At 46.9% G+C, this 18929-nt stretch overlaps 1 protein-coding gene across 1 annotated transcript; it reads right to left on the minus strand.

Moving 5' to 3' along the window:
- Positions 1–4302: 4302 nt before the first annotated feature.
- On the minus strand, positions 4303–11565 carry ALAS1 (5'-aminolevulinate synthase 1). Its single transcript, XM_066326802.1, has 10 exons — positions 11266–11565; positions 10296–10502; positions 9182–9337; positions 8878–9100; positions 8225–8409; positions 7494–7673; positions 7159–7323; positions 5797–6065; positions 5166–5328; positions 4303–4581 (listed from the first exon to the last, which is right to left on the minus strand). The coding sequence occupies exons 1-10, from the start codon at positions 11462–11464 to the stop codon at positions 4421–4423; spliced, it is 1908 nt and encodes a 635-aa protein (XP_066182899.1). The 5' UTR covers positions 11465–11565; the 3' UTR covers positions 4303–4420.
- Between the last annotated feature and the right edge of the window lie 7364 nt (positions 11566–18929).

The raw sequence follows: 18929 nt of genomic DNA on the forward strand, positions 1-18929 counted from the left end.
TGGGCATTTAGCAGCTGCGGGCTCTAGAGCTGCAAAGAAAATCACTTGGATATCACGAGGCAGGAGCCAGCAACTCTCACAATCTGCCTGCCCTGGCTTAATCCAGCCCTCACCACCCTGAGGGACATTCACACTTCAATCCAGGGGTCTGACACGACCACAATGCCTGGCAGAGATTTTTACACTGAGTCACTGCAGCAATGCCCAGAGCTGGAGCTGGCTGCAGGAGACAGCATCCTACTAAGCCCAGCTTTCCTTGTTTTAATGGCTGGTGATTTTGCAAGGTTGTGAAGGTTTTCCTGGGGCTGTTCCCTTGCCTTGAGTGAATTCCTGCCTGGCCATGGGGAGGGAAAGGAGGAGGATGCAGAGCCAAGAGAAGAATAGGGAATGCAGTGGGGGTCTGCCTGCATCCTAGGCTCCAAATCCTCTCTTACCCAGGTCAGGGCATTGCCAGCTTTACCCTCCGTGCCCAGGAGGAAATGGAAGATTTGCAAAGCCAGCTGTAAAACATTTTTAAAACAGGTTTAATGCAAGAAAAAAAAATTCAACGGTGAATCAGTTTCCCTTTGACACGGAGGAGGAGAAGGAGGGAAGATGCTGCTGTGCAGGAAGCAGCCTCAGTGCAGGAAAGGTCCCTCTGTATATAAATGCTAATAAGCCTGGCTGACGACACCAGAGTCATTTGACAAGCTGAGTCACCCTTCTCCTTCGGATCTTACTCCTCTTCTGTGCTCGGTAATTTTTAACTTGCCCAAATACTGAGGGGGAGTGAGGGCTGTGCCCCTTTTCCCACCTGTCCCACTCACTGCCCCCACCCCCTGCAGTGCAACCATTCCAGGTGACATCCTCCCCGTGCCAAAGGCCCAAGGTCATGGTCATGGGAGAGACAGCCAGGAGCAGCCCAAAAGCTGGGCACCCTTCCCATCCTATCTTATCCTCTCTCCTGTCCCATCCTATTCTGTGTCCTAGCCCATCCTCCAGCCCGTTGTCTGTCTTCCTTCCTATTCTGTTATCACCTGTCCCCTCACATCTTATCTCATGTCCGCCATCTCTTTCCATTTCACGCCTTTCTTTCCTGTTCCAGCTTCTCTTAAGGGTTTGAACTAAAAGTCTCGCTGCTGCCTCAGGATGAGGATGAGCTCAGGGTTAAGACTCACAAAGATTCATGGATTCCACAGCAAACGAGCTGCAGAGTAAATGATAAGATTTTGATGCTTTTCCTTATGGCATTCTCAAGTGGGAAAGGTCCAAATCTCAGAGGAGCTAACTCCTTTGGCTTCCACTCCCCTGAGATCTGAAGCAGAGGGGCTGCAAAGGAGTTACACCTGATTGTAAGCTGAATGTGTGAATTAAGAGTCAGTTGGCACCTGGGCTATGAAACTTCAGGTGCCTGTGGGAAGGAGAGATGAGCCTCTGACCTCTCAAGAGCTCCGTGCCCTCCCTACGATCCTTGGGGAATAGCAGGAAGCAGGTAGGAGTAGCAGGGAGTGGAAGGGTATTTACCTGTGGGGGTAAGGATATCTGGGATCAACCCCCTGGGACTGTGCAAGATTGAGGGTCCGGGTGGAGAGAAGGGTGTCTAACCTAACCTGGGGATGATGAGGGTTTGGGATCAAGCTGGAGGGTGGCTAGGGCACAGAATGTCCTAAATAACCAGGAGTCCAGCTGTGCTAGCTGGGCTAGCAGCTCTGGGCCAGGAGTTACCTTGCATTAGGCTTTGGGTGCTTTGTGCCCATGTGTGCCCCAACAACAATGGTTTGTGGGGAGTCCACACTCACATCCCCATCCCGGCTGCCAGCAGCAGGCCAGGGTGCAGTGCAGGGGGCCTGTCCCAAAATAAATGTGTGCAAAGCATCAGGGATACCAGAGCTGTGAATTTGGTGTGTTAATGCCCTTGGCCATGGTAGGAGGGGAATCCCCCTGCAGCCTCCTCCCAGCAGTGGGGAACACGTGCTCCTGCTTGCACTTGGGATGGTTTTCTCCTCCTGTAGCACCTGGGGTTTCTCTGTTGTGTAAACAGGTTGGGAAATGGAGGGGGGTATGAGTTTAGGGCTATACAACATTTAACTAGATGAATTATTTTGCCCCATGACAAATGTTAGCCATGACTTTATGGCTGCATTCTTGCTTCCTCACTCTGCCACTGCCATTGTCTGACTCTAAACATATTTTACTGATTACTTCCTCTATTATTTTTTTCCAGGAACCAAACTAAAGTTTGTATAGCTTATTCCCACTTATACAACCCCCCATTCAATTTTTATTTGCTGGGAAACAATACGTGTTTATTTTTTTCTTTTGTGTCCTTTTCATTGGAGCAGATTTATCCTTTCAATGTGCCATTGGATTTGTTTTTCTCTCATCATTTGTTTTAAATGATGGACATCTGCTGGCCCCTTGCTGTGCTCTGGTTCTGCTATCATACTCTTTGCTTGCAAACAGTAATGCTGAAGGTAATTTGTCACAGCTGATGTTAAGAGGTGTGGAGGTACTGGCTGCCACGTGCTGAGGTTATTCGTGTTCCTGTCACTTCAAAGGTTGCTAGCTTTCAATCCTGGGGCTTGGTTCTCTCCTGTGATTCATTTGGAGGAACTTTGGAGATTTCTGATAGCTGGTACCTTTCTATGTCTTATTTCTTCTCTTTGGTAGCACAAAGTGTTGGGTTGCTGTTATAAAAACTAGGAAGACAAACAGGACTTTTTAACTGGTTTGTAAAATGGACTGGGCCAATTCCAAAAGCTCTGAGTGAAAAAAATTAGAAATGCGAGTGACCTGGTACTGTCAGAATATGACCATATGTGACTCAACATGTGTTATCTCCCATACACATTGATTGCTTACAGCTGTTCCCTGACTGTTGCCAGTTTGCAATGACATTGTTGGCACGTTATGGTGCTGGGGACAAGGTCCTAGGGAGAGGCTGATGGAGGAGTTGTGGCTTGTTATTTTATGTCTCCAATTAATGCAGTAATATAGCATAAAAGATAATGGGAAGAGCTCTGTAACAGATGCATACACATTGTCTTGGGCCACAAATGGTTCATGGCAAGGCTAGGCAGATCACATTCTCCCTTCTACAGAACACCTGCACGTGGCAGAGGCAGCAGCAGCCCCTTGGCTGGCTGGCAAAGGGCTTTTTCAAAGTAATGTGACTGCTTGGAAAGTCAGGTATTTTATAAAAACTCTTCTGAGAATAGCAGAGTGCTTCAGTACATGCTTAAACAACTGGTGACTTCTAGCTGATGATTTTGCTTTAATTTGGGATTCTATCTCCACCACACATGGCTATTTGTGATATTATAATGGATCCCTACTGAGAGGGAGCCTAACAGCACACGAGTGGGACAGCAGGGGGAAGTGCCAGGTTGGCTCCTTACAGCCAGAAAACAAAAGTCTGTGGGAGAGAGTGGCTGTTCAGGGGCTTGTGGAAGCCACTGTAGCAGCTCCTGGACATGCCTGCACCTGCAAGGAGCAGTTCAGTGCTCTGCTTGACTTCGTGCCAACACTGACCTCTGACTACACATGCTCACCCAGAGAAGTACTTGCCCCTGTTCAAAGCAGGCCTTTACTATTCACTAAAGCATGAAATAAGATTTCAGAAGGGTTGCAAAGGTAGTACTGATGTTCTCCTACAATGACTTCTCTCAGACCTGAACTATTATAGTGCTTGCTGACAGTTTTTACACCAGTCTGGCTCTGAGCTGCACTGAAGAGCAGCTCATGCAGACCTGCAGACACAGGCAGCCAGAGCCAACCTGCATTGACCACCTGCAGTGATGAACACACCTTCCTTTTCTAGCCCCTGCCACACCACCACCTTAGTTTTCTGTCAGGCAGTCAGAAAACACCACTTAATGCCACTAGCACCTTTTCTCTCAGTGTAATGAATACCAGAAGGGGAATGCTTGTGCACAAAACTATAAAGGAAGAAGAGTAGCAGAGAGAGACAGCATCTAGCAGAACCCATTCTAAATGCCTGCCTCCCAAAACATGGGTGCAACCTGCTTACACAACACTTCTTAAGTTTTAGGGGGCATGTAGAACTATACCTGCATGTTTTCAAAGGCTCTCAGGAAGACGCCCCAGAGAAGCTATTTTCTCTTTTCATAATAAATAAAGCCCATCCCATGCAGGAAGCAATACTGAAGTTCTTTGGGCATAGTCATTGGACAGGCCGTAGCTCAGGTGAGGGACATTAAGGTGTAGAGCACTGTTTTATTCCATCAAATGCCTCCCCACCCCCTGACACTTCAGTTCCAGTTATGGAAGGGACACAGAGAAGCACACAAACACAACTGGGCATCACAGCTCTAGAAATTTATTTTCAGAGCATAGTGCTTCAACTACAATTAAAATACTTGAGCAATTAAAAAATGCTACTGACTCAATACTAGAGCAGGACAACAACTAACACTTATTTTCATGCACTGACAGATACTAGTTTGCTCATGCCACTGAAGTAGGCTCGTTCTCTTTCACTCATCACTTCAAAATGCAGGGGTCGTCTACAGAAGTTGCATTCAGCTGAGGAGTGTGGTTTCAGCTCCAGACCAACATCCCTCCATGTAGCCAGCAGTTTTTCTGTTAAGAAAAGTTTAGTAAGATCAAAGCTTAAGACTGGATTGCTTTAGAGAAGCAGCAGAAGTGTCAGCATATTTATTCTCCTAATGAGTGAGCAGGGATAATAGGATTTCACTCTGACACAATCTACCTCTTGAAACAACTGGGCTGCAACCAAGTCTCAGATATCCTCATATCACCTCTCCTGACAAGATCAAGAGCGATCTACTTTCTCTGGACAGATCCATGTCTAAGACAAACATGTCCATGTTGTCTTAAACAGATCCATGTTTAAGCTCAGCTGAGGACAGCTGAGTTTGGGACCCACACAACATGAAGAAAATTGGTTTGGACAACACATGAGCAGAGCCCTGGCTGGGTATACGTCTGCACTGGCCTTGCCCCCTCCATTCCAAGTCATAATGCATTGGGGCCTTCACATCTCACACTCCAAGCAGGGAAATGTGCAGAATGTGCTGCAGCAGTGGAAAGACACTGTCCAGCTCATGACATATAAAACTGAAGATGAGACTGGGAAGAACTTAAGAACAAAGACTGCACAGACAGGCAGGGTCTTCCCTGCACTGATGCAGGAGTCTACTCACCGATAAAATAACTCATCATCTGAGGGGTGTGGTGAGGTGTAGGGGCAATTCGGAGCAGCTCCTCTCCACGGGGAACTGTTGGGTAGTTGATGGCTTGGACATAGATGCTGTGCTGGCTCATCAGCTTGTCACAGATCTCTGTATTTTTAGCAGCATCTGCAACCTGAAGTTCAAAATCATAAGTTAAAAATCCACAGGATCAACCAAAAGATGAGAGTTGGTAAAACTGTCAGTCCAACTTAGCAAGCTGTAAGAATCCAGTAGGGCTGGTAAGTAACACGTAAGTCAGAAAAAAAGTCTGTGCTGCAGAGCACTCTGGGCATAAGAATAACACTGCAGCCTAGGCAGGTAGCTCTTTACAACCCAAATCTTTCTTACTAGCTTGTTTGCAGTTTCCTTATTTTCTGTATACTATTAGCCTATGGACCCCACAGTATTTCTCCCTCTATTTTATGTTTACACCGGGTTTAAGCTTAAGCCAGACCCCTGGCACACCAACGCTGAGCAACAGGTTCAAACAGAGTTTGAACTCGGTGAAGGCAGCAGCCAATCAATACCTGATGGCATAATGCACTCAGGGGCAGTAAAACCAGCACCAGGACCCTGCGTTAACAGCACCCCAAGCCCTCACCCTTATGGGAATGATGTGGCTGGGGCAGTGCACCACGGGCAGCCCCACGTCCATCAGCATCTGCCTCATGAGCTTGACGTTGCGCTGGTGCTGGCGCCTCAGCACCTGCCCCTCGGCGCTCTTGAGCGTCCTCACGGACTCCAGGGCCCCCGCCAGCAGCATGGGCGGCAGCGACGTGGTGAAAATGAACCCGGCCGCGTACGAGCGAACCGTGTCGATCAGCGAGCTGGTGCTGGAGATGTAGCCTCCCACACAGCCAAACGCTTTGCCTGAAGGAAAAGAAAGAAATAAGAAAGGTAACTGGCATTCTTTCTGCTTATTGGGGTGATTTGAAGTATTGGAGTTTTTCATTTGGAGGAATGGGTTATTCTGACCACACCCACATAATGTAGTCATGGCACGTTCCAGCCCCTCTCAGTAATCTTGTATTTACTCAGCACATGGTATGGCTTTGTTTTTAAGCTAATCTTGATAACGTGGATCTAGTTACTGCACAGCAAGGACAGTTCATGCCTCTCTCAGATACACAAATTTTGATTTTGGGGAAGACCTTACAAGCCAAATCATCAAGCAGGGATTTCAACAGTTACCCCAAGCGATCAACACTAAGTCTCTCAGCAGATTTAAAATAATCTGTTTCAGAGATGCTAGAAATAGCCTGTGCTCCTAAGGAGCAGAAAAGGCTGTTACTGTGATTGTGCAGTTGATACCAGCCCTCCTTTCCAAATGTTTGGAGTGCAGAATACAGCCAGAGACAGAACTAGGGTGTATGGTGAACACTTCTGTTCCTATTAGGCTGTAATCCAGGACATCAAGTTCCAAAGGGAATGAATTTTCCTAGTAAATTTTATTTGTGTTTTGAAAGCTGTTTAAACAACCTTCCAATTTGCAGCAGTAAACTTACTCCTGAGCCTTCATTCTACTCAGATAATAGCAGTTGCTTCAGTAGTTGCCAAATCTCTTTACATAACTTCCCATCTCAGGTTTCTAGATTAGTAGCACTCCATTTCACATAAAGGAACTAAGTACTACTAAATATAGAGAACTGCTCTACTAGCATTCTCACCTGAATTTCTTCTTGAGTTGTATAACCTGCCACTGCAGGACTTTTTGCTAGTTTGCCTAAAGGAAAACCCCATACAAAGCTACCATAGTTATTTCTAAGGCAGTGTAAGTAGCTTAACAGAAGCTTTTCAAACTGTGGGGCACACTCAAATCCCTTGGGCTTTTTGAAAAATCCTAGGCCCCAGCAGCCCTTAACAAGGTTCATTTGACTAGACTGATTTTGAGCTAACCCACTTAATTTGGCTGCTCAGCAGCTTTGCTGCCTCAGCTCCTGCAGGAGTGCCAGGCTGTGCATACCAAGCGTTCCAGAGATGATGTCCATCTTGTGCATGATGTCATCCCGGTCTCCTATCCCACCTCCTCGGGCTCCATACAGCCCCACAGCGTGCACTTCATCCACAAAGGTGATGGCCCCGTGCTCGTGGGCCACATCACACAGCTCTTCCAAAGGACAAACAGCACCTAGGAACCAAAGCAGTGACGGGCAGTTTAGGATTTTCTGCATGACTGGATGAACCCCAGAAGTCCCCCTAGACAACCCCTACAGCACTGTACCCTTTGAGACCTAAAACACAGATGATTTGAAGACTAATTGCCCTCGAAGAAGAGAGAAGGCTTTGATGTCAACTTACCATCCATTGAGTGAACAGTTTCAAATGCAACAATTTTAGGGGTGGATGGATCAGACTTTTTCAATAGTTCTCGAAGATGGTTGACATCATTATGGCGAAATATATGTTTTGGCACCCTGCTGTTACGGATCCCCTGGATCATGGAGGCATGGTTTCCAGAATCAGAGTAGATCTCACAACCTGAGGAAACAGCCCAGTTGCATTTTAAGTATGAAAAGCATTAACTGATTCCTAGCATTGCATTATGTATGAGAAGAGTTCAGGAAACAAGGGTAGCTTGTTCTTGAAAGTAATGCTCTTGATCAGAAGAGCAAGTTACAGATCATGAAGCAAGAATAATATCTGAGGTTTATTTTAGGTCTTCACACAAATAAGAGCTTGAGAAAATAGTTATTTAACTCTTAACTTCTGAAGTGGGATAGCAGTTCACCCCTTCCAGTGGGAGGACACTAAACTCCTGCTGTCTCATTTTCAGGCAGAGTTTAAACCTAAGAAAAGACTCTTCTTGTCTAATTCCTCCTGCAGTTCTCAGCTCGATCTCAATCCCAGTAGGCTGGTATTGTCATTTGTATTGACCCTAACTTGAATATGGTATTAAAACCAGCAAACCATACTCTGCTGATGGATTAGGGTGAATCCTCACTTTGGACAGCTACTTGCAAAACATACTCCCAACAGCTTGGGGCAAGGCTACATTTTTTTGGCAACAGAGGCGCAGTTTGAGATCTTACCTGGCAGCATTTTAGCTAGAGTGAAGAGAGTGGAGTCATTGGCTACAAAGCAAGATGAGAACAACAGTGCTGCATCTTTTCCATGTAGATCAGCTAGTTCTTTTTCCAAGTCGACATGAAATTTACTTGTTCCTGATATGTTTCTTGTACCACCTGCTCCAGCACCATGTTGTTTCAGTGTTTCCCTAGAGAGGGCCCAAGAGAGGCATTAGCATTGCTGTGGGACACACAGAAGAGTAAAGGATTGCTGCTGAAAACATTCTGGTACATAATCAGGACTGCCCTAAAGAAGAACTGGCAGCAAAAAGCAGCTATTGGGTCTTTGAGCAACCTGCACACTCAGAAGTCCAGTAAGGTCAGAAATCAACTGCCAAGTACAGCTGCAATATACCATCCAGTTTATCTGGCAACATTTAGGGACTTCTAAGGAAGATCCAAGGAGCACAGTCAGTGACCACACAGTACACACAGTGTGGCCCTGGATCTAAACACTAAGTGACCCACCCCAGCTCAAGAAGTAAGTGTGATCTCAACTGCACACCAAGAATCCCATCAGAAGCAACTCATGTACCACAGCACAGAAATCAGATTTTTAGAAGTCTTCCCACAAAATACAGCTTGGAAACACCTCTTAAGAACGTGGCACTACTCACATGACTGCTCCACAGACACGAGGGTGCCGGCTCATGCCCAGGTAATCATTGCTGCACCAGACAGACACCTCCTTTTTGGTGATCAGGGAATCAGTGTAGTCATCAGCCATGGGGAAGACGTGCGCCTTCCGGTTCACGGTCTTGAACACTCGGTAGGTGTGATCTTTCTTCTTCTCATCTATCTTTTTCTCGAAGAACTGATCATACTGGAAGGTGGATACAGCTGAAAGAAGACAGAGACTTCAGCACACAGGAAATAATCACAACAACCCAGGCCTCTGGAGGTTTTGTCAGACATTCTTACATTTTGGCAAGTTATCCTGAAGCAGATGAGAGACACTTTCTGGTCTTTGCTTCAGCATAATATCCTTAAACTTCTTGAGCAAACCACTCTGCTCTTCTCCCTCAGTCTCAATCTTTCTCACTGCAGATGTAGTTGGTATTTTGGCAAATTCCGTACCTACAGACATTGTAATAAATTCCAGTGACTTTGGTTTGAAAGGGTGAAGTAAATCCAATGCAGCAAAGCAAACATTTTAAGTAAAACTAACATTTCAATCTTTAGAAAGGACATGCCCAAAACCCCATGTTGATCCTTCTAGGATCAACTGTTTTATTTGCTTACAAATTTGCATAGGACAAGACAGAAGGATTAGCCTTTCTAATCAATCCAAACAGGCAATTTCTTTACAACATATTTGGCTCATCATGACTCAAAACCACACTATACAGCTACAGCATTTATCTGAAAAAACAGTACACACCTAACTGAAGGCTTCTAGTCAGCTGCTTCCTCTTTGTTCCATTAGCACAAGTTTATTTTTTAAAAAAACTATGCCACAGAAGGCAAACAGAAAAGTAAAATAAGCCTCCTGAGACAGGCAGCAAGGCTTTACCGATACTGCTGAAAAGTTCCCTCCTTTGAAGGACAGTCCCTCTACACTACCACTGCACACCAGCCAACACCTTTTAGTTCCATAAATACAAAAAAACCACCCCAAAAACATTTGCCTGTGTTCAAGCTTGGATTTGTGCTGGTACTTGCCTGGTGTCTTGACACTTTCCTCCATCTTTCAACATAAAACCTTTGTCTAAACGAGCACCTTGGCAAAGCTCTCTTCAGATCTAAGCATCTGCTTGGGTGCAAGTGTAACAGCTTGACTCCCACACCTAGAGCCAGCCAGCACATCAAAATACAGCTCATGGTATTCCCACATCAAAATCACCCAGGGAAGCCTTGCACGTCGTCACAGGTATGTCATTAACACCTACATTCTCCAGCAACGTTTCCCTGCAGTCACCCATAATCCCAACTGCATCATTTCAGTGGTGCCTGTCAGATCTGGCATGCTCCAGAGCCAAGGCAGGCACCAGAAGCTCTCGGGAGGAATCACCACTCCAGTGCACAGAGAACGTACCTTTCCTGTCTGCCTGCATTTCCTGCACATCCTCCTGCAGTTCCAGGCTGGCTTTGCAGAAGACATTGCTCTTCTTGTGATTCATCTGAGCTGCCAGGAACGGGCACTTGGTAGCTGTACTCTGGCTAGCGCTGGCAGGTGGGTGGCCAGCAGGAGGCTGGGTTCCATCTGTACTCTGCTGGGCCACCTCTTTGACGTTTTTGGCCTCTGAGACAAGGACAGAGAAGGGAAAAAACACTTTAGCGTGATCATTTCACTACACTGATTTCAGTTTTTTGATCCATTACTTCTGCAGTTAATTTGGCAGGACCCCTTCAGAACTATTTAACTGAGCAGTCACCTTATATTTAGAAAAGCACAAAATCCCAGTAATACCCAAGCGACATCTGATTTAAGATGCTAGATCTAGCACGGTACCCTTCAAGGGGTAAAAATATCTCTCTTTCACTCCCAATGGGAGTATTTAAGGAAAATATTTAAGGAAAGACTGGATGTGGCACTAAGTGCCACGGTTTAGCTGACACGGTGGTATTCAGTCATAGGCGGGACTCGACCTCAGAGGTCTTTTCTAACCTAACTGTGATTCTGTGATCTTCTTTCGAGGAGTTCAGAGATTTTTCAGCCATGCAGCTTCCTCTGCTACCAGCCTCAGCTCCTTCCCCTGAAAAATTCCCCAAGGAATGCTCCCGAGCGGCGTGAAGGCCACCGTGCCGTGAGAAACACCGCTCTGAGATCCAGTATCCCAGATCCCCGCCCGGGGCCCGCCGCAGGACGCCCCAACAGGGCCGGTCCCTGATTCACGCCACGGTCACAAATTTCATTACCGGGGACATTTCAAGGATTAAGCAATCCCTGCCTCAGAGCTGCCTATTCCAGAAGTTTCCTCCCGTGACAGGCGGCGTCTGTGTTATTTTTTGCCCCTTCCGGGGGCCCGCGTGTGACCCTCGGCCGCTCCCCCGGCCGTACTCACCGCGGCGGCCCGCGGGGGTCTCCTCCTCCGCCTGCTGCCCGCGGGCGGCGGACGTGGCGAGGGCGCGGGCGGCCGGCGGGGCCGCCTCCATCATGCGCGGGCAGTGCTGGGCGTACAGCAGCAGCGACGGCCCAGCCTTCTGCAGGAACGCCTGGGACACACGGGCCAGGAACGGGCAGCGGCGCACCACGGCTTCCATCCTCGCTTGCCGGACGGGACAGCGGAGGTGACGGCAAAGTGAAACCGGCGACGCGGAGGCGACACCGAGATGCGCGCCGGCGCTGCCGCCTTTATAGCGCCGAGGTCGCGGCACAGGCGCGGGGCGGCTGCGCAGGCGCGGGGCGGGGCCGGGGGCGGGGCGAGGGGCGGGGCCCGGCGGCTCTGGGTGTCCCGGGCGGTGTGAGGGCCGGAGGTGGCCTGAGGGTGCGGGGGGTTTCCGGCGCGGGTCGTGAGGAACCGCAGGCTCTACAGACACCTCCGGGGGTCGTGGGGGACTGGAGGAGTCCCGAGCACGTGGTGGGGCGCAGTGGGTGAGGGGCTGGAAGCGTTTCGAGGACAGGGAGGCTCCTGAGGGGCAGGAGTGGGTGGGGACGCCATGGGGGAATAGGGGCGCTGTGGGGGAGGCTGAGCCACTGCCCCAGAGCTGTAAGGGTACGGAGGGGCCTTGGGCACTGCTGGGGTCTGTGAGGGGATGGGGGCTCTGTCCGAGCGGGAAGCGCCGCTCTGGGTTTCCCCAGAACCCCTGGCTGTGCAGTGCTTGTTTCCCAGGAGGTTTGGAGTCCCTTGCCCTCAGGACAGGAGATTGGGAGTGGGAAAAGGTGAGCTCTGAGTCAGCTGCGCTGGGGGAAATCCGGCGTTGCTCGGACGCGTCTCGGTGTCTTCTTTTTAAATGCACCTCTGACGCCCTGCAGAGCTCATGCCCGGGGGCTCAGATGGTGGTACTGGGATCCTGAACTCCTCTTACTTTTCCTACAGATGGTATTAATCCAACAGCTCTTTTGTAAGTGATGCTCAGATTTTCCCCATTGTATTTTTTGCTGAGTTTTGAAGGAAAGAACAACAGCAGCAGGCAAAATTGGAATCCTTCATTCTCTGATTTGCAACGGACATTAAAGCTTGTTTGCTTACAAGGGATTTGATGTGTGGGGGTAATGGTGAAAGGAATTCTCCTTATGTGTGTGGTTATTCAAACCACAGTAGTCCTATTTCCTGTAAGCACTGACTGCTCAAGTGTGCAAAGAATGGAGAAGGAAAAATTACAGCACATGTTTTTTTCCTCATCTTGTGAAACAATTTCACGGAAGACAGGATTTGGGTAGAGAGCCAATAGCTGTGTTGGGCACTTTGGGGCATGAGTGGGTTTTGTAACAGGTGTGGAGTTTGGAGGAGGGCTTTCGTAAAGGTCGCTCTTGGCTCTTGGCTCTTGCCTTGCATGAAGTTACATTGTGTAGTTACTAGAAGGCACTCCATGTGGCATGACTAGAGAAATACAAACCCTGTGTAGGACTGTGGCTGCTGAACACACGTTTGGCTATAAAAAACACTTCTATGAGTGTTGGTTAGCATTCAGATATTGCAGATTAATCTTTAGACAACTCCTCTGTCAGAGGGAGTTGTCTAGGGGGACAACCAGCAGGATATTTGCCTGACTCTTTTATTCACCACTGACTCGCTTTGAGGATGCTGCATGCAGTTTGTAAACTTTGGGATCTGAATAAGTTGGTCAGGAAGAAAACCTCATAGTCAAACGTCAGATTTGATGTCAGCTCCAGTGTGTTACTAAGCTCCGAGGCAGGAAATGGGAGTTCTGCCCTCATGTACTATTCACAAAGCCCTGAAAAAGTTAGCTGGGGCTTGGCAACACGGGGTGTGGGGTTTGGGTTTTAGTAGGGCTTTAGCAGGTGTGTTTTAAGCACAGTTCACTTCTTGCTTATTAGAAATTTAAGACAGTATTATTTAAGAAGTCTCGTTGCTCAGATCTTAACTCAGTATTTGTCAGTAATGCATCATTGGCATTGTTAAACCAGATATACACTAGTTTTAATTTGTTCCGTAGATAAGTGATAAAGTAGGGCAGCGGTATTTGACCTCAGCCTCTGTAGCAGTTATGAAAGCAGGAGTCCTGGTCATTTGGTACTACCAGGATAGTGTTTTGAATTATCAGTTCAGTTGCTCATGAAGATTTCCCCTGCACACACAACTAGGTTTTGGCTAGTGTTACATGCCTCAAGTATTTAGCAAAATAATAGTTAATTAGTACTTGAAGTTTAAAGACACCTGATCTGTATTTCAGATTACTGCTGTCCCCATTCCCTGGAACACTAGCATTTGCTGATGAAGCTCTGTGTCACGTCAGTTACTCTAAAAATTGAGGGAACATTATGGCATTTTAACTTGTGAACGCCTGACAGGTGTCCATAGAGCACAGTTAAAGCGTCTGGGCCTAAGGGATCACTCCTGTGCTCCTGAGGTAAATTGCAGTTTTAGCAACAGGAATCAAGTCCAATGAGCTTGATTTATAGTATGTTGAGTGTATTTTTCTTTCTCCTGCTATTTTTCCCTTAACAATTGTCCATGATTAGCTCAGAGGGAATATGTGTTTTATTGTAAGAGGCACCAGACAAAGGTGTTGTGCAAATGAGCACAAATCTGCTGCAAGAGGCTGCAGAGCTTGTCTGCCTGGACACCTGCCACAGCAGGTTAGATCCCCCAGAAATCTGATAATCCTTCTTTATCCTGGTAATCTGAACAGCAGCGTCTCGCCGTGTTGTAGGGCTGAGGGCTGGAGTACATCAGTCTGCTTGGTTTCTGGAATTCAGAGACTTGTTGGTTTGTATTCAGAAGTGCATGTGAAGCCTGAAGAGCATCTGCTTTTTACACAAATATCATTCAAGGCTGGCAGCTGAGTCATGGTGACCTTGGCTACGATATGGAGATCTCCAAATGGGGCAGGACTTTCAGCTTTCCTGTCAGACTCCCCTCGAATCTGTGCTGTTAATCAAACACTGTAATAACACCTTTTTTAAAGAGGTTTTGATGAATTTCACCTTGTACATGACAGGAATTGCGCAGAGCAATGGAATTACATTGACTTGACCCTGATCTTGGAGGGCTGCTGAGGGAACTGTCCTTGTCAGAGCACAGAGCTGGCTGGGAGCTCTGGGAGCAACAGAGCAGGGAGAGGTTGGGAAAAGGGTGTCTTGTCAACTGCTCTGCCAGTGTCCTCCCTTTGGAAATACTGCCAGAGCTTACCGTGTCGAAGGTGAAGTAAATACTAATACAGCTGCTGTTAATTAAAATTTCTTAGGGCTTCAGTGGATTAATTAAATGGTGTTTAAGGAATTAATTGTGGCAGTGTATTACTGATATCCTACAGGGCTCGGGAGAAGCTGGCATGTGGTGCCACACAAATGCTGTTTGTCACATTGCAGGAGGAGGTCAGTCTGCAGCAGGGCGAGTGGCAGCACAGGAGGGAACAGGGAGCTCATCCTGAGAGAGAAAAAGCAGACTTAGACTGGAGAGAGGCAGCAGGTACAGCAGGCAGGGGAGAAGGAATGGCTGCTTGGCAGTACAGAAAGAGCAGAGTAACATGTAATAAAGGAGGAAAAGGGTTTAAGCAGAGGGGATAGCACTCAAGTGAGAAGAAATTTATTCAGCTGGCCCTAACAAAATTTAGGTCAGAAGGTGAGTAGTTCCTTGCTGTACCTGTGTTTTGGAGCAGCCTTTTGAGCTGGTCCCTTAGACCAGATGGATTGAGCAGAAGCTCAATCTGCCTGAAAGGCCCGTGTGCTGCAGTGACAGAGGAAGAGAAGGGAAGACTCTCAGCTATCCTGAGAGCCTGTGCTGATTTTAGTTTTCTAAAGCCCATTCTGTTCTGATCATCTGTCAGTTTCTTAGCTAAATAAAGGTTAAGGGGAAACAAGGTTAAATTCCACCAGTTTGGATGGTGAGTGAGAAGCTACAGAAAGTGCTTCTCATAAGGAAATTGAAAGGGGAAAAAATCCCCTGCCACAAGATCAAATTAATGTCTGCAGATGTCTATGAAGTGTTGCTGGTGAAGATGGTCTCTTCCCATGTTGCTGGTTTACTGTGTAGGGTCAGGTGTAAGTTACCTTGAATACTTCCCTCCTATCCCTCTTCTCTCAAGCATGTTTGCCCCAATAATCCTGGAAACAGAACTTGGTTCACAGGTTTGTAGCATTCATTTGCCCTTGCATTTGTCTGTGGGGAGCTCCTTTCATAGAATTTTCATTAGTTTTATGCTTTGAAGAGAACATTTAGATACTTAACAGTAAAGCAAGGGTCAGAGCCCCTCCACATTCAGCCTGGTCAAAGGAAAGGCTGTGACTGCACCATAATTAGTAACATGTAATCCCTTTTGCCCACTCCTGAAGTCAGGGCTATGCAGATTCCTAATTTTTTCCCATCTAGTCAGTGTCAGAGAGGACAAGCCAGAAAAACAATTCCCCCTCCCCATGCACACACCCCTGTCCATACTGAGATCTGAATTTTCCAAGGAAGTGGGTGTGATCCTGACATCTGGATTTAATCCAGGCTCAGATTCCAGGCTTCATCTGAGAACTTCCACCTCCGGTCCTGGGACCCGCAGTTCTTAGGGAGGATTTAGTTTATTTACCTTTTAAGGCAAAATTGGAGGCTTGTTAGAGCAGCTGCATAGTGATAATTCTTCCAATGCTGAATTTCTTTAGCATGTTTCCTGATTTGGAGCCAGTGTCTTCTTTACATGGCAGAACAGGAAATCTTGTTTCTTTCTAGGACCCTCAAAGCAGCAGAGAATTAGAGCAAGATGGAGGAGCTGCTGGATGCTGAGGCTTGTGTTGCAGAGTGGCTGAGCAGCACCCCTGTCTCACCAACACAGGCCAGGGAAGATCCATACCCATCTCATACAGACAAGTGTGAGTTGTTTTGTTCATTCACGGACTGCTGGTGGGCCCTCACAAGGCTGTTGGGTCAGGACACATTTCCTGTCTGCCAGGCCCCTGGAGCTGCCCATTGATGTGGAGCAGTTTGGTTTCCTGGCAAAGTCCCATCACAGGGACATGAGTCAGGTGCAGTGCTGGCAGTGGAAGCTGTTGCCACCCTCATACAATGTACCTTGCTGTCCCACTGAAGTGCACCACTCCACACTGCTGCTGCAGTCCACAGCCCAGCTGAATAACACATCCAGCAGTGGCTTGTTCTAAGTCCAGAATATCCCCCTGACGTCCCTCCAGTTGCTTCAGATGTGGAAAATCACGTAATAACCTTTTTTTCATCTTGCATTATTGAGTTTGTCTTGCTTTGTGCAGCACACGGCAGGAAATGATACACTAATCCTTCCAGCTACTGTGAGCTTTGCTGCACTTGCCATGACTTGCCTCCACACCCTCATTTCCTCCTCTCTCACACAGTCTTCCTCCTCTTAGAAGGAACCAGTAGACCCCAACCAGTATACTTTTAGTTATGGTTATTGAAGTTACTCAGTCTATCATTTTTCTTGCATACCTCAGCCCTCATTTCTCATTAGGTACTCAGGCAGAGACAGCACCTTCTACATCCAGTTTAGGAGCTTGAAGTCTACTCAACAGAGAGCAGAAATACCTTAAAAATTTGTATTCAATTACTTCCAGTATTGAAGGTGCAAGAGGGTGGGGAAAGGACTTGGATCTTTAGTCAGAGCACTCTGTAGAAATCTAGAACTAGGATTTCCAGAAAAGATTTTAGTAGATAGTCTGCTCCTCTCTATATAGGAAGGACAGCTGTCAAAGGAGAGAAGTGTGTGTCTTAAATTTAAACACTTTAGGCCCAGAAAGATACTCAAGTCATGCTTATGTAGTAAAGCATCTTTGCTATACCAGGTGTCTCTAGTGAGAGCCCCTAGTTCTGCTCATACCTATGCTACTGTGGGCTTTGGCAGGAAGGTGGAAGTCAAAGCAGAAGGTGGATTGTCCAAGTCCTTGAAAACAAGAAATCAACCCATAGCCATGAAAAATTCTGTGCTGGAGCCTATGGGCTTTCTCCCTTAAAGCAGTGTCAATGTTAGGAGTTTTCTGTCAAGAAGATTGCTAGAAAGCAAGGAGTGTATCTTGTTCTCTTCCTCTTGTCCTCTAAAAATGTGCTGGTTTTGGCTGGGATAGAGTTAGTTTTCTTCATAGCATCTTGTATAGTCTGTTCTTTGGATTTCTGAGGAAAACAGCAATGATAACAGATGGATGTTTCAGTCATTGCTGAACAGTGCTTGTACAGTGTCAAGGGCTTTTCTGTTTCTCACACTGCCCTGCCAGCAGGTAGACTGGGGGTGCACAAGAACTTGGTAGGGGACAACCCCAACTGAGCAGAGGGATATTCCACACCGTATGACACCAAAATCAGCAGTTAAACTGGGAGGGTGGAGGTTGGCTGGGGCTGTCATAGGTCAGGGATTGGCAGGGCATCAGTCAGTTGGTGGTAAGCAATTGTTTTCTTTTGCATCACTTGTTTTCTCTCTGTAACTTTCCCCCCCTCTCTTAGTTATTGAACTGACTTTATCTCAGCCCACAAGCTTTTACACTTTCACCCTTCTGATAATCTCCCCCATCTGACAGAGAGTGGGAATTGAGTAGAGGCTGTGTGGGGATTTGGTGCCTACTGGTGTTAAATCACGACCCAAAATCATCTCTCTGACTTGTCTACCTGTCCCATGGGCCTGCCATGGACACCTGAGAAGGCAGTAGCATAATAAAAGTGCCCTCAATTCTTCCAGTCACCACAGACTCAGATTGATACAGGGAGTGAAATATTTTGTACAAATTGATGTCCTTTTTTTAATCAAAATGAATATTCCCCGACTGGACAGTTTTTTAACCAGTACTATCTCCTGCAGTCTTTACATGCTGCCTTTCTGCTCCCAGGTGTAGCAATACGAGTAAGACTGCCTTTTCAGCCTGGGAATAGGGATAAAGGCATCCAGTGAAGTCCTAATAGTCACAGTACACTTACTAGTAAGGCTCATTGTTGTGGTTTGTCTCAGCAAAGGCTTGTTCTTTTATGAATCTGGTAATATAATTTCTTCTGCAGAGATCAGTGAAGTAAAGACTAGCATTTCAGAATGAAATACCTGCTGATGACGTGAGAAGGTGAGGGAAAATCCTGCTCCTGACTAGAGCCAAGCTGGACTTTTCTGTGTAGGTGTTATCCCATTAATGAGTACCCAGTGAGGCAACAGAACTTTGTTACCTGGGTGGCTTTTCTCCTCACCCAGTTATTCCATAGCATTAGATATTGCTGGTTGTGAGACAGTTTTAAGAGTAAATTGTAAATCAGTTTCAATCTGTCATTGTTTCCATCAATGGAAAGCTTTACAGTTTTAGAATTGGTCGTTATAGTTAATATTAGATGCTATAGTTGTACAGGCAGAATTAACTCTTTGCAAGAAATAATCCAAAGGGATGAGGTGAAGTGGTGAAGCAGTAGAGCAGAAGGATGCCTCATATTTAAGTGGAGGTTTTCCATACATGAAAATAGTATGAAAGTGTGTGGTAACATGGGGTACAAAACCTCCTGCTGTGAGTGGAAGAGTGTGTAACACCACAGCCTGTGTATACACCAGAAAGGTGGAAGGATAAGCTTACAGCCTTCTTCGGGTCCAACTCCAAATGCTTCCACCTCCCAGAGTGCATTCTGGG

The sequence above is a fragment of the Sylvia atricapilla genome, chromosome 11 (assembly GCF_009819655.1).
Source record: "Sylvia atricapilla isolate bSylAtr1 chromosome 11, bSylAtr1.pri, whole genome shotgun sequence".
Classification (NCBI taxonomy): domain Eukaryota; kingdom Metazoa; phylum Chordata; class Aves; order Passeriformes; family Sylviidae; genus Sylvia; species Sylvia atricapilla.